Source organism: Vipera berus, assembly GCF_964194415.1.
Source record: "Vipera berus genome assembly, chromosome: 6".
Lineage (NCBI taxonomy): Eukaryota > Metazoa > Chordata > Lepidosauria > Squamata > Viperidae > Vipera > Vipera berus.
The window spans coordinates 23,651,185-23,671,251 of NC_138208.1; the positions used below are offsets into that span (position 1 = coordinate 23,651,185).

At 35.6% G+C, this 20,067-nt stretch overlaps 1 protein-coding gene across 4 annotated transcripts in view; it reads left to right on the forward strand.

Moving 5' to 3' along the window:
- CADPS2 (calcium dependent secretion activator 2) overlaps positions 1-20,067 on the forward strand; it is a 373,090-nt gene that overhangs the window by 197,628 nt on the left and 155,395 nt on the right. For all 4 annotated transcript variants that reach the window (XM_081331670.1, XM_081331671.1, XM_081331672.1 and 1 more), the window contains exons 9-12: positions 9,467-9,533; positions 12,752-12,860; positions 13,981-14,181; positions 18,758-18,894. In XM_081331670.1, the coding sequence (XP_081187796.1) occupies positions 9,467-9,533; positions 12,752-12,860; positions 13,981-14,181; positions 18,758-18,894 (514 nt within the window). The remainder of the gene's footprint in view (positions 1-9,466; positions 9,534-12,751; positions 12,861-13,980; positions 14,182-18,757; positions 18,895-20,067) is intronic.

Sequence of the window (20,067 nt, forward strand, 5' to 3'; positions counted from 1 at the left end):
TCCTCTTTGTGACAGCCCCTCAAATATTGGACAACTGCTATCATGTCACCCCCCTAGTCTTCTTTGTTAGACTAGACGTACCCAATTTCTGCAACCATTCATATGTTTTAGCCTCTAGCCCCCAATCATCTTGTTTGTTCTTCTCTGCACCCTTTGTAGAGTCACATCTTTTTTGTACTGTGGTGACCAAAACTGGACACAGAATTTCATGAGCCTTGGTGGAGCAGTGGGCTAATGCCTCCTTAAGTAACACCAGCTGCCTGCAATCAGTGCAGGTTCGCATCCCACCAGGCTCAAGGTTGACTCAGCCTTCCATCCTTCCGAGGTAGGTAAAATGAGGACCCAGATTGTTGGGGGCAATTAAGCTGACTTTGTAATAATGCCGCTTGGGGGGTGTATGAAAGCCCTAATAAGCAGGCATATACATAGAATGAAGGCTACTGCTAAGCTTGTAAGCCGCCCTGAGTCTTCGGAGAAGGGCGGGATATAAATGGAATTAAAATAAAAAATTAAAAAAAATGCGTGGTCTTACCACAGCAATATAAACTGATACTAACACTTCATGTGAAACCACAGTTGTTGGTTTCTACAGTCTTTCAAGAGATTGAAAGACGATATTCATAAGAATGGAAGACAAGCTGCTGTAGTATTTTTTAAAGAACACCAATGCTCATCCATAATCACTGATTCTTTCTTTTGATGTGTTTACAAATGTATAGACAAACATAGTGTTTGAACGCAGAAAAAGGCACATTACATTCTTTTTTAAAAAAAGAATGCCTAGTTTAACCAAGGTTTCTTCTGAAATCAATTGAACTGCACCAGAAGGCAGGACAAGAACTAATGGGTCTTTGAGGAGTGTCAAAAAGAATTATAATCTAAAACTAAGAAGTTTTCTGACAGTAAGAACAATTAATCAGTGGAATAATTTGCCTCCTGGAATTGTAGGTGCTCCATCACTGGAGGTTTTCAAAAATAGACTGGACAACCATTGGACTGCAACATTATAAGTCTCCTGCCTCAAGTAGGGAGTGACCACCTTCCGGCCCTATGATTCTATGAGATTCTTTTGTCATAGGTACATTTGATTCTTCTTTTGTTTTGCTTTTATGTGTATGTGTTATTTTTCTTTTATGTAGATTTTAGTTTGATTATATACTGTAGTAGAAAACTGAAGTAATGAAGTCCTATGGAATAAAAGAATGCAGGAAGAAACATTTTAGAAATTCTCATGGGAATTAGCAGTATGTCAAAGAATGGAATTGAAATAAATGCTGTACATGTTGGCATCCAGGAAAAAAGTGACAAAAATTTTAAATGTTGAACAACAGTAAAGTGTAACTGCAGAAGTATTAAGATCTAGGTGTGGTTTGCATATGGAGTGGCTGTGCAACTTGATCAAAATGTGAGCAGGGTGTAAATCATGGTTGTAAATCATGGTTGTTTAGCGTATTTATGAATAAATGTGTAAGGAATGCTTGTGCTAATGTTAAAAGTGTGTTGGTTGGGGACATGAATATACATGCTCTTTTGAGTGCAGATGATGCCATATCAGCTACAAAATTATTTCTTAGATCTGATACCCATGTGGGAAATTAATTAAGCTGATTATTAATTAATTAAGTTGGTTATGTTGGAAAGATTAAAACTGAGCAAACAATTCTGAGTTGTGCAAAAGTGATTAAAAGTTTACATGTAGATGAATTTGTACACAATAGTAGCTAACAATAGAGAAATTTGATGAGATGCAACTACTAATGAAAAGATAGTAGCAGCATGTGGTCTGCTGCAAGGAATTATGGTATATATTGTTGAAAAAATAAAAGTGCTTTTGTACAAGATTGTGCTCTGCTTATTTTCTTTTTTGAAAGTGAGAGTTGTGTATGTCAGGAGCAAGTTAAAAATCAACTAACTAATAGGAATGAGTTAATTAAAATTGGTAAAACAATTAAGTTACAGGTTCAAAAATGAAAATTAATTGAAGAGTATTAAAGAAATATACTGAGATGGCCTGGTCATATAAAGTGGATCAATTCATAAAACATACATGAAGGATGGAAAAATGGATCAAGAGGAAAGAGAAGGAGAAGACTGAGAAACCTGTGGTAGGAAATTATAAGAACAAAAGGCAATGTGTTAATTGGTATATGGAAGTAAAAACAATTTGCAAGGATGGAAATAAATAAGGGATGAAGTATTAGAGTATTCTAGATTTGATGAGATTTTCTTTTTTTCTATCATTGCCTGCCCTTAATTTCTTTGGCTCACTATTTTTCTCTCTTTGTGCCTTGCATAACATGGCTTATCTAGAAAGGGAATAAGTTGTAGAAAGGTACTGTATCTCTAATCATATATTTAGATAAGATTTCAGCATGTGGGTGTGTTTGATTTGTTTGTTTTTAAAGGAGTCAGTTGTATTGCATTTTCTCCCCCTCCCTTATTTTTAAAAAATTCTTCAGGGGGCTTCAAACTATATTTGTTTGCAGTCTTACACCACTGACTGGAAAAAGGCTTGGAACTCACTGGATGTATGTCTTAAGTTAGCATACATTATTTGGCATTTTTATAGTAGAAAATATACTATGTAGATTTCACTTTTAAAGATCCTATCCCAGGGATACATAATGAGCCACTTGGGGGCCATCAGAGTTGGGGAGGATGTTTTCCCATATTGGGGAATTTAGAAAAAGAATTATGGGACAAAATAGGGGCTTTTAGTCTTGTGAAAGTTCAAGGAATCAATTAAGGGCCTTAAAATCTCTGAGCCAGAGAATTGAGAATCCAGAGTCTGTGTTTTTGTTGCATGTGCAAAAGAGCACACCTTAAGTACAAAGATTGAAATATCCATGGAACTTACAACAGTTGCACACTCCTGCAATTTATAAATGTAATGCCCCAGATAAACAGCTAGCAGGCTCAAGATGACATAGAGACACTATGTCAGTACGATGGGTAACTCCAATGTCCCTCCTCCGTTATACACACTGTGCCTTGTGTGAAATTCAAGGAGGCCAGACAATGTTATAAGTACGGTAATTTAAATTTAGTTTTTAAAATAGCAAAATACTCAAAAGTGGGAAAGTATTTGATTTTTGTCATCTAAAATCAGTGAAAATTTAAAATGGTTTTAAGAACTGGAATTCAATGTAAACAGTGATACTTATGCTCCTATATCTTTAGAAAAATACAGCTGTTAGGCTACTATTATCCTAGGTACCTATATGCAGTATTGGAATGTGTACTAATTATTATTTCTATAAAGAACTCAACAGAGAAAATGTACATAATATTCCTCCTCCTTTTTTCCATACATCAACCCTGTGAGTTGAGTTGGGCTGAGAGAAAGAGATGGTCCAAAATCAACCAGCCAGCTTTTATACCTAAGGCGGTACAAGAATTCAGTTTCCTGGTATCTAGGCTGGCACTTGGCTTATTTTTCAGTACTTATTTTATTTATACTTTACTTAGATTTTTGTCTGGGAATCATTTCTAGCCTGAACAATTGCTTAGCCTCGTTCTCAAACTAGACTATGTGTCTAACTCAGAATATAAAGTCCAGCCTCACAATGACAACCTATTTGCAGGATCCAATTTGGGTCAGTCACCAGGACCAGAGGTTTTTAGTCTTCTGAGATTTCAGACTTATTCAGGAGCCCAAAGGAACTTTTCTCTCACCAGAATGACACATTTGGAATCAGAAGACTAAAAAACTCTGCTCCCCAGATTGGATCCTGCAACATTATCCTGGGACATATACAGTCATGGCCGAAATTGTTGGCACCCCAGAAATTTTTCCAGAAAATCAAGTATTTCTCACAGAAAAGTATTACAGGAACACATGTTTTGCTATACACAGGTTTATTCCCTTTGTGTGTATTGGAACACAACAAAAAAAGGGAGGAAAAAAAGCAAATTGGACATAATGTCAAACAAAACTCCAAAAATGGGCTGGACAAAATTATTGGCACCCTTAACTTAATATTTGGTTGTACACCCTTTGGAAAAAGTAACTGAAATCAGTCGCTTCCTATAACCATCAGTAAGCTTCTTACACCTCTCACCTGGAATTTTGGACCATTCTTCCTTTGCAAACTGCTCCAGGTCTCTCTTATTGGAAGGGCGCCTTTTCCCAACAGCAATTTTAAGATCTCTCCACAGGTGTTCAATGGGATTCAGATCTGGACTCATTGCTGGCCACTTCAGAACTCTCCAGCGCTTTCTTGCCATCCATTTCTGGGTGCTTTTTGACGTATGTTTGGGGTCATTGTCCTGCTGGAAGACCCAAGATCTCGGACGCAAACCCAGCTTTCTGACACTGGGCTATACAGTGCGACCCAAAATCCTTTGGTAATCCTCAGATTTCATGATGCCTTGCACACATTCAAGGCACCCAGTGCCAGAGGCAGCAAAACAACCCCAAAACATCATTGAACCTCCACCACATTTCACTGTAGGTACTGTGTTCTTTTCTTTGTAGGCCTCATTTCGTTTTCGGTAAACAGTAGAATGATGTGCTTTACCAAAAAGCTCTATCTTGGTCTCATCTGTCCACAAGACGTTTTCCCAAAAGGATTTTGGCTTACTCAAGTACATTTTGGCAAACTGTAATCTTGCTTTTTTATTTCTCTGTGTCAGCAGTGGGGTCCTCCTGGGTCTCCTGCCATAGCGTTTCATTTCATTTAAATGTCGACGGATAATTCGCGCTGACATTGATGCTCCCTGAGCCTGCAGGACAGCTTGCATTCCTTGTTTGGGGCTGCTTATCCATCATCCGGACTATCCTGCGTTGCAACCTTTCATCAATTTTTCTCTTCTGTCCACGACCAGGGAGATTAGCTACAGTGCCATGGGTTGCAAACTTCTTGATAATGTTGTGCACTGTGGACAAAGGCAAATCTAGATCTCTGGAGATGGACTTGTAACCTTGAGATTGTTGATATTTGTCCACAATTTTGGTTCTCAAAATCCTCAGACAGTTCTCTTCTCCTCTTTCTGTTGTCCATGCTTCGTGTGGCACACACAGACACACAATGCAAAGACTAAGTGAACTTCTCTCCTTTTTATCTGCTTTCAGGTGTGATTTTTATATTGCCCACACCTTTTACTTGCCCCAGGTGAGTTTAAAGGAGCATCACATGCTCGAAACAATCTTATTTATCCACAATTTTGAAAGGGTGCCAATAATTTTGTCCAGCCCATTTTTGGAGTTTTGTTTGACATTATGTCCAATTTGCTTTTTTTCCTCCCTTTTTTGTTGTGTTCCAATACACACAAAGGGAATAAATCTGTGTATAGCAAAACATGTGTTCCTGCAATACTTTTCTGTGAGAAATACTTGATTTTCTGGAAAAATTTCTGGGGTGCCAACAATTTCGGCCATGACTGTATTAGCATTCATTCATGATAACCTGTCTATTAGTTTTGTATATATTTGTTTCCAAAGTGATGAAAGATACTTGTGCCATCAGTAAATAACAGTATTAATGTCTTAATGCCCCCCCCCTCTCTATGGCCATATATTTTGGGGAGATAGAAGGAAAGTGTATAAATCTTTAGGGGCTTCCTGCCAATTTTTCTATTCATACTGGATATTGAGCGTCCAGTTCACTGAAGTGAATAGATATAGTTTCCATTGTTGTTTAGCTTTCTTTGCATTCAGAATATTTGCTTCCCAAGACATCATTATAACAGCTGTTTGGGCAATGTGGGTTTTCTTTTCTTTCCTTAGCTCCTCAACCCACCCCATTCCTTGTGAAGATGTGTTTGGTGCTCTTTTTCAAGAGCACAGAAAAGTATTGAAATCAATCTGAGAATGTTTTCAGCTATGCTTCTGATGACCTAGCCGTATTGTAGTCTTGAAGCTGTTGTGTGTCTCCTCCTCAACTAAGGACAAAAAAGAAGAAGAAAAGAAAAGAAAAAAAGCTTAATCTTGTGGGGGTTATATAAAAGAAGGAATGCAGAACAAGGAAGAATTTCCTTTATGCTAGGCAGAACAGAATACACTGTGATGGCTGAAAGTGCCTGTGGGCATTTGGTCCCTATTGGTTCTCACACTGAATGCAGTGATGCCCGCAGATAGACTGTATTGTTGTCAGTTAAATGGGATCATGAGTGTCTGAAAGGTGTTTGAGAATGAACTGAAAATCATTTTCACAAGTGGATGATTACTTCTGCCACATGTTAACTGAACACTATCAGAATGGCCCAGATTTTGAGACTGCTTTAATTGCTCTTTCAACCTTGACTTAGATTCTTTTTAAGAAAGCCTTTTGTAGAACAGAACAGAACAGTAATATGTATTGATTTTTTTTCCTTTCTACCTTTTCTTCAACTGTGATAAATAAAAGCTTATAAAAAATAAATAATTCATTTTCAAGATGCAGATGGATTTTTTCCTTAAACAAAGAATAGACCCTACTTATGGAGTATTAACAAGTACTAACAACATTATTCCAACACATACAACAGTGGTGAATTGTTTTAGGAGCCAGTAAATAATGATGCCATATAGTCATTTAATAATAATTAGGCTTTTCTCCTTCCCTTCATAAACATCAAAGAGAAATAGGCAAACCTCATAGCATAGTCTTAAGTGCTATAAATCTTTGTCTCACACATATATCATTCCTTTATATAAAGCATTCAAACATATCTTTTTTAAAAAAAATCACAATTCAAAATGTTCTATCAGAACATTTCATATATTCTCTGTTCTTGTGGAACTAAATTAAAGATTTATTGCATCTTAGATAACTTTAGAATTTTTTTTAAAAGCCTTTTTCTCGCTGGTTTTTTTTATCAGCTACAAAGAAACTGGCCATGAGGATGATTTTTTTTAAAGGAAGTACATTGGTTTTGTGGTTAAAGAGCAGCCTACAAGTTCTGTGAACCTATATGTATATTCCTGTATCTCCCTTCCTATTGGAGCAAGTCCTAGTAGCGTCTTTGGCCTAAATTGCAAACATTTATCCAATTCAACCCTCTTCTTGCCATGGGCTCTTGTACTACCCGTGTCAAGTTAAAAATGGCCACTCTTCAATCCCAGAGTGTTTCTGGCTGCCATTTTCATATGTGTGTTTTGTGTTTGGCAACATTTATCATTTGTAGAAATCTCAGCTCTATCCTGAAACTGTGTGAGAACATATTCTTTTATACTTTTATAGGAATTTTGTGCTATCTGCATACTAGACATTTTTTAAAGTATTGTTATCTAACCAAGTGATCAGAGGGATTGAGAGCATAAACCACTGCCTTCACTGTCAAAGAACAGTATACTGTGTGTAACTCTCCTGGCCCCCTTGGGTTACAGTTGATTAGTATAGCAGTTACAAGGTCATAAATTCAGCAATCATAGTTGTCGTTATAAATACCAATTTAAGTTCAAGTTCAAGAGAATAGATTCCCTTTCAACAGACAATGTTCACTGAACCAAGTATCATAACAAGACTTAGAAACAATGAGAGATTTTCAGGACACAATTTAAAATGGAGTGTAAAGAATACAGGAATGGATTTGCACAGAAAGATGTGTTGCACTCAAGTAGAACCTTACACGAAGCTCTCAGGTGGCAGTGATCAATTCTTATTTCCATAGGGTTCTCCTAAGTAGTCTTGCATAATGCTGGATGCTTCTCCAGGTACTCAAACATCCATCTGTTCCTTGATTTCTTTACCCTTGTCAGAAAGCTGGCAGCTTTTCCATTGGGTGGTTGGATGAGCCTCCAATTCAAGATTTACTCACAAGGACTGAGCACAATAACTCATGCTACCTTCTCATGTCTGTCGGTGAAGCCAAAATTTTCCTAGTATCATTCCATGATTAAGTCAGTTTCATCTTTCTTCACTTGTAAGGATAAGCTTTTAATTAGGGGCATAATACTGCCTTAGAGCAGTGATGGGTAACCTTATAATGATCAAGGAAAGCATTAACATTTTTGACAAGGTTGAAAGCTATAAACAAGATAAGAGTCTCACATCTCTCAATAGTGAGATGGGTGTCAGATAAATTTAATAAGTAAATAAGGCCAGATCATGAATACAGAGAGTTGGGATTTGGAAAAGTAGAGTTTATAAGGATAGTCTCCCTCTCTCCCTCTCATTGGTATGCCTGTTTTAGAAGTTGCACTATAGCTTTCTTATGTTTCCTACTTAAAGTAGTTTAAATACTAAAATTTAATCTAAAGGTCCCAAGAACAGGGAGGTTGCAAGTCACCCACCCCTATTTTAGGTATATGTTTTGTGAGAATGTAGCATATCCATAGCCACAACAAACTTCATAACCTCTTTTTAGAAGGTAAGCATTATAGAAGTATCTAGCTAAACTATTGGTATTAAGAGATGCTCTGTGAATTAATGGTTTAGCACAGGGGTGTCAAACTGGTGGCCTGTGGGCTGGATGTATCATGCATAGGCCATACCTACCCCAGCTCCACAAAGGCAAAAAAGTCATGATATGTCACAATACATCACATGATGTGATTGAGTTTGACATCTGTGGCTTAGCACAATACATTAACTCAATCATTATTTAATCAACAAATTCTTGGCTATAGAGCTGGAAGCAGAGTGACTGAGTACCGTATATATGCAAATAGAATAAATATATTTCATAAACTTATTCAGAGTATGCTGAAAAATGCAGTGCATTTGAGGGCAAAACATGCTTTAGAAATATGTAGTATTAAGTTCCAAAGCATAGAAAAAATATTTGGATCCAGTGCAGGTACCTTCATATTATCTGTTGGTGCTTCTGGGTTCATCCAATAGAAGCAAGTTGAGGAGGAAGCAAGAGTCTTGATGTTTGGTTATATCCTTTTGCCATCTTCATAACAGTTGTTTAACTCAACTACATATTTTCTTGAGATCCTGCAAGTATGCTGCAATCAAGAATCTGCTCCAATCTTTGCTCTCAGATTTTATTATACTGTATATCAGCCACAAAGCCTTAGAAAGCTATCTTTAGTTCTTGGCTTTTTCAACCTGTGATCTTCTAGACATATTGAGATTGCCTTTCCTAGAAGTCTTGGAAGTTGTAGCCCCAACAATTCTTCACAGCCCCAGATTGAAGAAGATTGATTGAAAATTCAATAGCATTCTGAAAGGCAACTACTATAAACTCACAGATTTCTTCATGAAACACCACATGAACTATGAGCTGGAAAACCTCAATTTCAGATCTTGCCTCTGCTATAAACTAATAGGGTTGCTTTAGTTGCTAAATCTCAGTTTTTATGTGGAGCATATGGTATAATACTAATTTACCTTTCAAGATCTATGTTTCATGCTCCATATATAAAAGATAAATAGTACTAGTAATAAATGCATCCAAATGTATCCATGTATATTAAAGATAAGTAAATAGAGGAATGTAATAAGAAACAAATCCTCAATTCTTCCATTAATGTTCATTTGTGGCCCTTTCATTCTAAGATTTTTAACTGACAATGATTTCTCTTCACATTTAACAGGTATTTGTATGCCCTTGGACAAAAAGTTTGGAAACGATGGAAAAAGCGCTACTTTGTTCTTGTGCAGGTTAGTGATTTTTCTTTCTTGTTTAATTTCAACTTCATTTCAAGAGATGGTGTTAAATATATAAAGTTTTTTTCGGATTTAAAATCTTTAACTCTTTGTCAGCAAAAGGAAATTTGAAGAGAGAGAGAGAGAGAGAGAGAGAGAGGTAGAGGTAGAGGTAGATGATATAAATATAGATATATAGATAAAGATAGATAGATAGATAGATAGATAGATAGATAGATAGATAGATAGATAGATAGATAGATAGATAGATAGATAGATAATGCTGATTTCAGCAAAACAGTTCCTGTGCACACATCTCTTTTTAGTAATCCCATTATTTATGGATTTAAGTGTCCTATTAGAACTCATTTACAAAATCCTGAATTTCTTTCTAGACTATATTCAAGAGAGCAAGTGCATAAATGCTCACTTCCAGTCAAGGTTGTGTAGCACTTGGATTCAATTCCAAAATGGTGCTTCAGAGTGTGTAAGAGTATAAATATAGCATTCACCGGCAACTCATTAAACCAATTCTGTATTTTATGAATGCTACATTTGCAACTCTCACTCTAACGTCAATGATAATCATACTGTATGTGATGTATATACATTTTAAAAGTTATCAATAGATCTAGTCAGTGACAGATTCCCTCCTTTGAATCCATGCTGGAGTTTGGGAACTATATAATACCCAGTTCAAAAAAACAAATCAATCTCAACAGACCCAGATAGAGAATATATAACAATGGCTCTTCACACTTCCAATCATTGGTGGTATGAATTCTCATTATTTTAGCTGTCTTTCTCATGAAGAATTTCTCATGGAGATCTGAGCACATAAGATCATAGGGTGCAGTGAGCACAAACATGCTAGGTAAAATCTTGAATTTCCACAAAGGTAATTTGTTATGGTAATTTTAAAATGTATAGAGTCGTTTAATATATGCAGGCATTTTTTTGGTACAGAGTGCAATAGCAAAGACAAGGAGAATAAAGTAAGGTTCTTTATATCAGCCCATCCCTATCACTCTCTTGTGGTTGAAGAGACAACGATCCAGTGGTTACAGCACTCTGTTGGGCTTCCTTAAGGTCCCTTCAGCTGACAAATCTATGAAACTTCAAAGGCATGACCTTGGAGAAAGCTAAAGTTACCTCCCAAAAATACTGGAATATGTCACTGGGTCTTTTCCCAAAGTATTCCAGTTGGAAGACGAATGGATACAAGAAACTTGTTATGGCAAGGTAATGTCAATGAGGGTTCATTTTTCAACTGGGTTTCCCCATATTCATGGATGCTGGCAGGCAAAAATATCCTTCATAATTTACTAGGCCATCCCCAGAGACCTTTCAAAATATGGTGGAGGGCTTTCACTGAATATTTTTGTCTAATCTCCACAACTGCTTTGTAAATTGAAAATTAACTTTTGCCCCTCCCTCCCTGGACATAATGTATGTTTTTCAGTGAGGAATGCAGGAATGGTACCTTTGTTTTTTGGCAGACTAAAATATATATAACTAAAATATGAAAAGAGCAATGTGAATATAATACACAAAAAGAGTACAGATACAATCTCCCTTTATCTAATATGCAGGAAACTAAGAAAATTAAAATTCAATTCTAGTGTTTGTGATCATTGGCCAAGCTAGGCTATCTACAAATACTACTACCTACAGTTTTATGTCAGACACAGATTGATAGAATTATGTATAAATTAAATAGTACTCATATAAGCATACTTTAACATAGTGTATGTGATGTTTTATTACAAGTCACTTTTGAACTCATATTGATATCTGTCCATGTATAATCTTAAACACCTGAGATTTCAGGCCTCTATTTTCTTCTTCAATGATTTTCCTTTTGTTTTCTGTTTCTCAGAAAAGCTTAGATGAGGCCAACAGCAGTCTTATCTAGTTGCAAGAGATATCTGTCCATTCCCCTGATTCCACTCGCATAAGTGTGCACTAAGTTGTTGATGTTGTTTCCTTCACCTGCAGTCTGAAGTGCACAATCCAATTGACCACTTCGGTTTTATGAATAGACCTAATGTAGAATGCCTATAAAGAATAGTACTGACAGATGGGCATTTTGCCATCCCTTTCATAATTCCTGCACTGTTGACACTGCAGGAGTTGTGCTAAATTTATATTTTATCTTTATGTTGAAGGGTTATTTAGTGGCAGATGAACTATGGGTGACATAATGAATAACCCCATCCAGTAACTTTAAAAAGCCATTTAAATCAGGTAGCATTGAGTTTGTCTACTTAACTTTTTGTCTTATTATGGTGATCACTTAGCACTTTTTGTAATCTTATACTTGACTACAATAATAAAAAACCTGGAGTCAAATGCAAATGGCATGTGTGTATTCAAAACTATTACTTTTCTCAGCAATGACACAGAATTGAAGATCCAATTATTTTCTGGATACCTTTCCTGACTGTTTTGATTGGAGTTGTAAAGTGTAACCAGAGGCTTTATTGGGCACACCAGTATCTCATGTGTGGCCCTTCACCCAATTTCCCAAGTGGGTGAAGCCAAACATTTTTGTCTTATTTGCAGTGGTGAGTTCATTGATACAAAGATATCTGTGTATCATGTTGCATGTGCACATTCTCCCACCTAGGGGGGAAAAATAGGGCCGGCTATCCACCAACCATTGCTGAAGTACAGCTCTTAGACAAATTGTGTGAAGTCTGATGTGACCTTCAAACTTTTGTGCACTCTAAGTTTCAAGGTAAATATATTTGTATTAGTGTCAGTTGGAAGGACATGCAGTGTTCAAGGTAAATGAACAAATGCCTTACATATACCAGGTTTAAAAATGTATTGATGGGAATGTATAGAATAGTGATTACATTTTCAATTTAGCATTGTTTCTCAAGATGGGTACTGCTGACAGATAAAAAAGTGCTTTTACTTCTCAAATCATGACTTCACAAATATTGCACAATTATAGCTGTAGACCTCTAGTATACAAATAGATTAGTGGTATTGTCCTGATATCTAAGTGTATTTTGTAAGGCAATTTGTTTTGTTGTGAATTTCAAGTTGTTAATGTACAATTGACATATTTGTTCTAAGCCACATAGAAGGTTGTTTATAATTCCCATTGTTAACATCTAATTTATGTCCCATGTCCCACAGAACTAAGAGCTGAATGTCAATATAACATGATGTAGTGAAGTATAGCTAACTCAGGGCTTCTCTTTGTCTCTTGTTTCACCTAGGTTAGCCAATATACATTTGCTATGTGCAGCTACAGAGAGAAAAAATCAGAGCCTCAGGAGTTAATGCAACTTGAAGGATACACTGTGGATTATACAGCACCCCATCCAGGTATTCTGCAAAATGAGTTAAAATGTCTGATTGCCAAGAAAATTAGAAAAGAGGGCTTGTTTTATCTTTTCATAAAATCCTATCAAGTAAGTAGGTATATAGAAAGAGAGAGAGAGAGACTATTTTAGGTCAGGTTACATTTTTATATTATTTTCTATCATACCAGAAACAACTCCATCTCATTGCAGATCCGAATTGCCAGGCTATATATTATTTTAATGCTATTAAAGGCATTGATATCATGAACTGATATTAATTGAAAAGCAATATTTCGTTCAAAGGTGAGGATAAGGTTTTGATTCTGATTTTATACTGCTCTTCCTCCTGAAGATATCAAATGCAAAGTAGTAAATGGTACAGCTACCAAGTAACCCTTTTGTATAATAGCCATCATACAAATTTTCCCTTTATGCTTTCTTTAGCAAGAACTCACTCAATAGATGAATTAGTACAGTAAAGTGCTTAGGACAGAAAGTTTCAAGGGAAGTTGGTTAACTAGAGAAATGTATTTAAGTGGGAGCACAATCCACTAATATACATAAAAGGATCAAAGTGTCATTTGTCTACATGTCTAACAGAAAGGTAAAGCTGTAACTAGAAATATCCTCAACGTAGAAGAATTTTCTCTTGTCACTGGGATTTGAGGTGAGCATGTGTTTGTTTCTCCTCATTCCAATCACTATATTGAGTGGACCTGGGAAATTTCTTACAGAAGAACATAAATGTTCTTTCTAAGAGCTATTATCTGAGAGACCCTTTTGAAGATGCTTCTGCTCAATATGCCATCTCTTGGGTAGACAGGACTACGCATTTTTCTGCATGTCTTCCAAGTTGTATAATATTACTCCCATTGAAATTGTCCTCCATGTTTTCTGGTTGCAGCAGAGACATCAAGGCCTATCTCTTCAATTTAGCTTTTGAGTGCTTTTAATGATTTTTAACATTTACATTTTAACTGTGCCTTTAATTATGTTTCTATTAATTTAGTCACTTTAAGTTTTCTTTTTAGATTGAAAGGTAGACTATAAATCCAGTTATTAGTTAAGAAGGAAAAGGAAAGAGAAAACTTAATTTCATGTCAGTTGACTTGGCTGCATCCTGAGTTCTTCTAATTCTGCAGGCCTTCAAGGTGGTCAGATGTTCTTCAATGCTGTCAAAGAAGGCGACATAGTGATATTTGCCAGTGATGATGAACAAGATCGGATCCTTTGGGTCCAAGCAATGTATAGAGCTACTGGTCAATCTTACAAGCCAGTTCCTGTAGGTCAAGCACAGAAGATGAATCCAAAAGGAAACAATACTCACACAGATTTATCACAGAGTAAGTTTACATTGTTCTTAATTTATGGGATTTCAATTGTATAATTAATCAGCATTTAACTTGACTGTTCTTGAAAATTTATAGTATTAATAACCATTAGAAACCAGACTTGTAGCTCATTATTGCTGTTGTGTTACTTTTTAAAATATGTAATTGGTATCATTAAAATTCAATACAGATTCTCATGGAAAGAGTTTTTAGGGATTATTTTTCTTTCAGGGTTTACTCTGATTTTATAACAAATACCTTCAATTGGGTATTCATGACTAAGTTGCATCATTATTTTTATGAAATAATATTGAGCAAGAAGAGCATAAGATTACATCGCTTCATGAATTCTCATTTGAAGAAATTTTCCAATTTTCTTCCTTGCCAGGAATTTCAAGCTGTAAACTCAGGGAAGAGGAGGTAGTGGGGTAATTGACATCAAAGGATACTTTACTGCAATTAACCAGATGTGAAGCCTTGCCAGTAAAGTTGGACTCTAAAGAGAAGATGAGAATTCTAATGTACTGTCTTCACTGTTGAAGATCGTTTCCAGCATATCACTTTTAGGGGAAGGTTGGGAAGAAAATGATGCAGGTTGCATCAGTATGCCAATTATGCCCAACTACATATCTTGGCCACTGACCAAATTATTTATGCTGTCAAAGTGCTGTCCAAAAACATAACATCAACTAAGTCTGTATAGGAAGGAAGTGTTAAGGCTTAACTCCAGCAAGAATTACTTCTGATGATATTCCTCCATTAATTCTAAATGAGTTTGCACTTCCCTAGCAGATTCAGTTTGCAATTTTGGTGGCCCTTCAAGCTTTTATTGTAAATAGGGCCTTCACTCAGCTCCATCTAGTGTACTAATTGTGACTTTTCCTAGCTGGCATTAATTACTATTACTCATGCCTTAGTTACCTCTTGACTGGATTATTGCAATAAGCTTCACATGGGGATGCCATTGAAACTGCAGCTGGTCCAGAATATAGCTGATTCATATACTGATGGATGTAACACCTTTATTCACAGAGCAGCACTAGTTGCCACTTGGCTTGTGGATGCTCCTAGCCCAGGGGTGTCAAACTTGCAACATCACGTGACGTATCACGATGTATCACAACTTTTTTTCCATTGCCGGGAATGGGGAGGGCACAGTTTTGGCATGACGTATCTGGCCCATGGGTCAGCAGTTTGACACTCCTGTCCTAGCCTCTGAAATAGCAACTGGCTCCTTCGGGCTTTTAAAAGCTGGTTAAAACCTGGTTGTTCCATTAAGCAAGAAAAGTCAGTTTGCTGTAATTGCCTCTTGGTCAGGAGAGTGGGTCAGGTTTCACTACTACTGATGTTTTCAGTTATTACTGCCAGTTTCATAGGCATTTCTAGTAGTTCTTTTATTGATTATATGATAATTGAAGTGGTTCATATGGCTCTAAAAAAATCAACTCAAGCTGATAATATAATAAGAACAATGACTCACCACCCTTTTGGCTTAAAGAAATAGCCAGAGAGTAAGCATATAGTGCCATTTCAACCATCTTAGCTAACTAATTCCTATTTAATAATACCTCTTTCTATTGTTATTTGGAAATAATACATTTTTCCATATGTAACTATAGCATCGTTTTATGTTTTTGGCTTACTTTGTATTTAGTAATACTTAACATTTATATGAGACAGTACTTCTGAAGGACGATGCCACCCACATTTATATTTATTGATTTCCTGATACAAATGATACCGATTTTTAAAATCGAAAATGAGAGGCAGCCTTAAGAATGGCATGCCTTGTTTCATTCTCCAAACTTTCCATAAAGAAATATTGGCTGCTTTCTCCTAAGGCTAGGAAGAGACATATATTCCTTAAATATAAAATGTGACAGCAAAATATGTGGTCCTATGTGGCAGGTATCAACCTAAGGGTTACTATCATTTTCCTTGTCATCTTGCTGCATCCTTTCTATGTCTAGTTGCTTGACAATAGCTACAGGATAATTTTCGGTTTTATCAAATTTCCTTTCCATCGTACTTCCTGCAACTGTCTCTTGATTGAACTTAGTACAGATGGGGGATCATCAAAATAGCCAGCCCTTGCTTGCTATGCTAATGGCAGAAATGCAGCAAAAACAGTCAGCAAAAACAGCAAAATGCAGTTTAAACAGTCCTCTGTTTTAACAAAATGTTCTAGTAGCTATTTTTCTGTTTTTGTGTGTGTGTGTGTTATATGAAGACAGCTAAGGAAAATAACAATAACATTTTATAAACCATTTTCCAATCTCAGTTTCCCAATTTACTTTTACAATTTTAACTGAACAGTATCCCCTTAAAAAAACTATGTTTGGATAGGATTCTTTCTGCTCTTTTTGGGAATAGCAGACTGTTTGTGTATTTATCCAAATGAAGCTCAAGATCAATTATCACAGGGTAGTGCAGCAATGTGGCATCAATTTATGTTGATATAACTCTACTATGAATTCAAGGGCCTATGCTACCAAATAATTAAGGTTTTAATGGTATGTAGGACTATATAATAAGTAAACTTGTTTTCAAAAAAAGTTAATGAACTTACATAAACTAATTCACTTTTCTTCTTTTTAAGAGATAAAGATTATTAATATGAAATATCAAGGCTTTGAATTATTTTGAAATATCTAGATCTAGTTTATATGCATGATAAGGAGGGGGGAAAAATCACCATTGTCTTTCTTTTTCCTTTTCTGTATCAGATGATTACAGTAAGCTATCAGCGTAACAATTTTCCCCATATCCTTTGCTAATCAGAAATGTTTTACATATATATAATTAATAGCAAAGTGCCATATATGCTACATCGCAATTCAGTTAAAAACTGTCAGTCTACTTAAGAATAATTCAAATCCCTTTCTACACTAGGAGATTCTTAAATCATGTAGTTATATCTAAAATTAATATTTTATGCTTGGTAATTAAATACAGTCATTTAATTACATACATCAATATATCTTAGGACTTGAGGAGTGGGGGAAGTATTGTTCCAAAAACTCTGTAAAAATTTACTCCTGTTATCTGTAGATGATAATCTCATAGCGTAACCTATCAATGTGTTATCACACAGTTTATTTGCTATATGTACCTTGTTAAATCTGTCACATGAATGTGACTCTTGCTTTGACAATACAGAGCCAAGTGATATGAATTTGTTTCTGCATCTTTTCGGGATATGATGCTGTAGATCCTTCAGTTTGAATTAAATAATTCTTCCATCTGCAAATGCATCTGAAAGTTGGACTTGACATGGATCAATATGATCTGGGGCTAAATTTCTAAATGTGACTGATTATGTTAGCATCATGCCCACAGATCAATATGGAGTCTTATTATGAACCTAACTTTAGAATTGGATTTAATCAATAAACTTTTGTCTCCTTTTTAATAGAAATTTTAGGTTTGTAGCACAGTTTTCAAGAATATATTGAGAATACATCTTTTCTAGTAACAAACATTAAAAACCTCTATATTTGAAATTAAAAGAACAAAGAAGAGCAAAGACCTTATTGTAAGGGTCAAATCAATTTTTTAGTTGATAGTGGCCTGTTCACTCCCAATATTGTGTACAAAATCAAAGTGAGCTAATGTGCTAATGCATAACTAGTCCTTTTGGCAATGGTAAGGCTTTTTCTGTCCATACTTTATAGCAACTTGCATTGAGGATTTTGACAAAACATACCATTAACGAAAGAATCACTAGATTGTGTCTTTTGATAAACCCGCGGGGTTCAAAGGCGTTGAAAGATGCAATCTCTGAACAACAATAAATTCAGATATTTGATTGAGGTGCCATTTAAAATGGTATGTTATATATAATTTGCACAAAGAAATATTGTTTCCCGTTTCATTACTCTTGTTCTGGAAGGCTGAAAGAGCTCTTTGCCATTACTACTTTATGTTTGTTTCTTTAAAAACTGCATATAAAAAGCAAAAGACTGGAAATGACCCTGTGTGGGGCTATGTGTTCATTTTTGCTTGAGTTTGATGTTTAAGAAATGGGCTTCCAGCTATCTTCCATTGCTACTTTCCTCTGAGATAAGTGTCTTCATGCCTGTAAGCAAAGACGTGTTGTTTTAAATAAACCAAATCTTCTGTACAGTTAGTATCTTGTTAAAACAGGCATCTCATAGTTAGTATTGGCAAAACAGTTGATATTAAACTTTCTAAAATTTTAGAATATCATTACAGAGAAAGCTTTGCAGTGGGCAATGTATGAAAACAATATTGAAAGTATTTCTGTGTGAATATTTTGTTATTTATATGTGAGAATTTTAAAGCACATAAATATACAAGTATATGTGTATCTCTTTATCTTATGTGTGTATATGTATGTGTGTGTGTGTGTGTGTGTGTGTATGTGTGTGTGTTACTCTGTTTGTCCATGAATTATATCATTGTCATTTGCTTAGATTCTACTTGTGACAGTATTTTTACAGAAAGAAGTGGTGAGACTTGGAAAAGAAGACAGGTTCTAATTAAAGCTGTTCTCCATATAACTTTAAGCTCTTGTTAAAGTGAAATAATCTATATCAAAGTATTATTTTTACCTTTCTACATGCAGATGCAGATCATGCACAGAAGCATGACATGGATGAGTTTATTTCTGCTAATCCTTGCACATTTGACCATGCTGCACTCTTTAGAGTACTACAGAGACAGACCTTGGATCACCGACTGAATGATTCCTATTCTTGTTTGGTGAGTAAAAGGGCTAGAATAAAAGAAGTGACGGAAAAGAAAAACTGAGAATTAGAAAGACTGCAAACTGGTCTTTTCTTCTAGACGCATTTAATAACTATGCGTGAGGTTAGTATAAAGCATTTCAATCGATTGCCTTCAAATTTGAAAATTATACATTTGCAGCCTACTGCTGTGCCACTCAATAGAAAAGAGAAGAGATTCAAACCGTCTCTGAACCATGGTTTATCAGCTCCTCTTGGGAGGGCTGAATAAAAGCAGAAGGCTTTAATAAATATAGAACCCTCTGTGGTAGGATTTGCTAACACCTGTACAGGCATTTTAAGGTACAAATCCAGCTTGCCAGATGTCAAGCATTATGTCATCTATCTGGTAATTCTCTCCTCCTTTATGGACTGAGAAGAGAAAAGAAATGAAAAGAACAGAATCAAAACCACTGGGGGCGGGGGAGAGATTTATTGCACTTGTATTCAGCTGAGTCAAGGTTAGTTTCCTAAGCTTAAATCCTGAATGCATTTCCTTACCACTCTAGAGGTAATCTGTAATTTCTTTCCTTTCTTTCTTTCTTTTTTTCACTTTCAAATGAGCACATAGAACATTTAAAGAGTGATATTGCAATCATGAAGGTGGGTAATTGAGAAGAGTAAGAGGAAAAAATGTAAAAGATGATATGCAATTCTTCACATCAGTTTTCGGTTTGGCTGCTGATTCCTTTTGTTTATAGCTGTAACATATTTTATTACTGTCACCAGCCAACAGAACAAAAGATAAGATCGTCCCCTAGTACAAGTTTTTATATATCAAAATGATAAAATAAGAATTGTACAACAAAAATAATAGCTTTCACGGCAAAAGCAGAAACTGGTGTCTTGAAAAACATAATTTGCTGTGAGGTCTGACCCATCAATTTTCTGCTTTAGACATGCCATATTTTTATATCTAGGTATAGTTTTCTTTTAATTTATAAATTACTAATCACAAAAAGATAAGGGCAAAGCTTACAATACAACAAACGTAGGTTTGCCATTCAGTAAATGCTGAGGTTTTTTTTAAAAAAAGTAGCGTTATTATGTATGTGCACGATGAGACACGCTTGATGGATCTAGGACTTGATATTTTTAGATAGATAGATAGATAGATAGATAGATAGATAGATAGATAGATAGATAGATA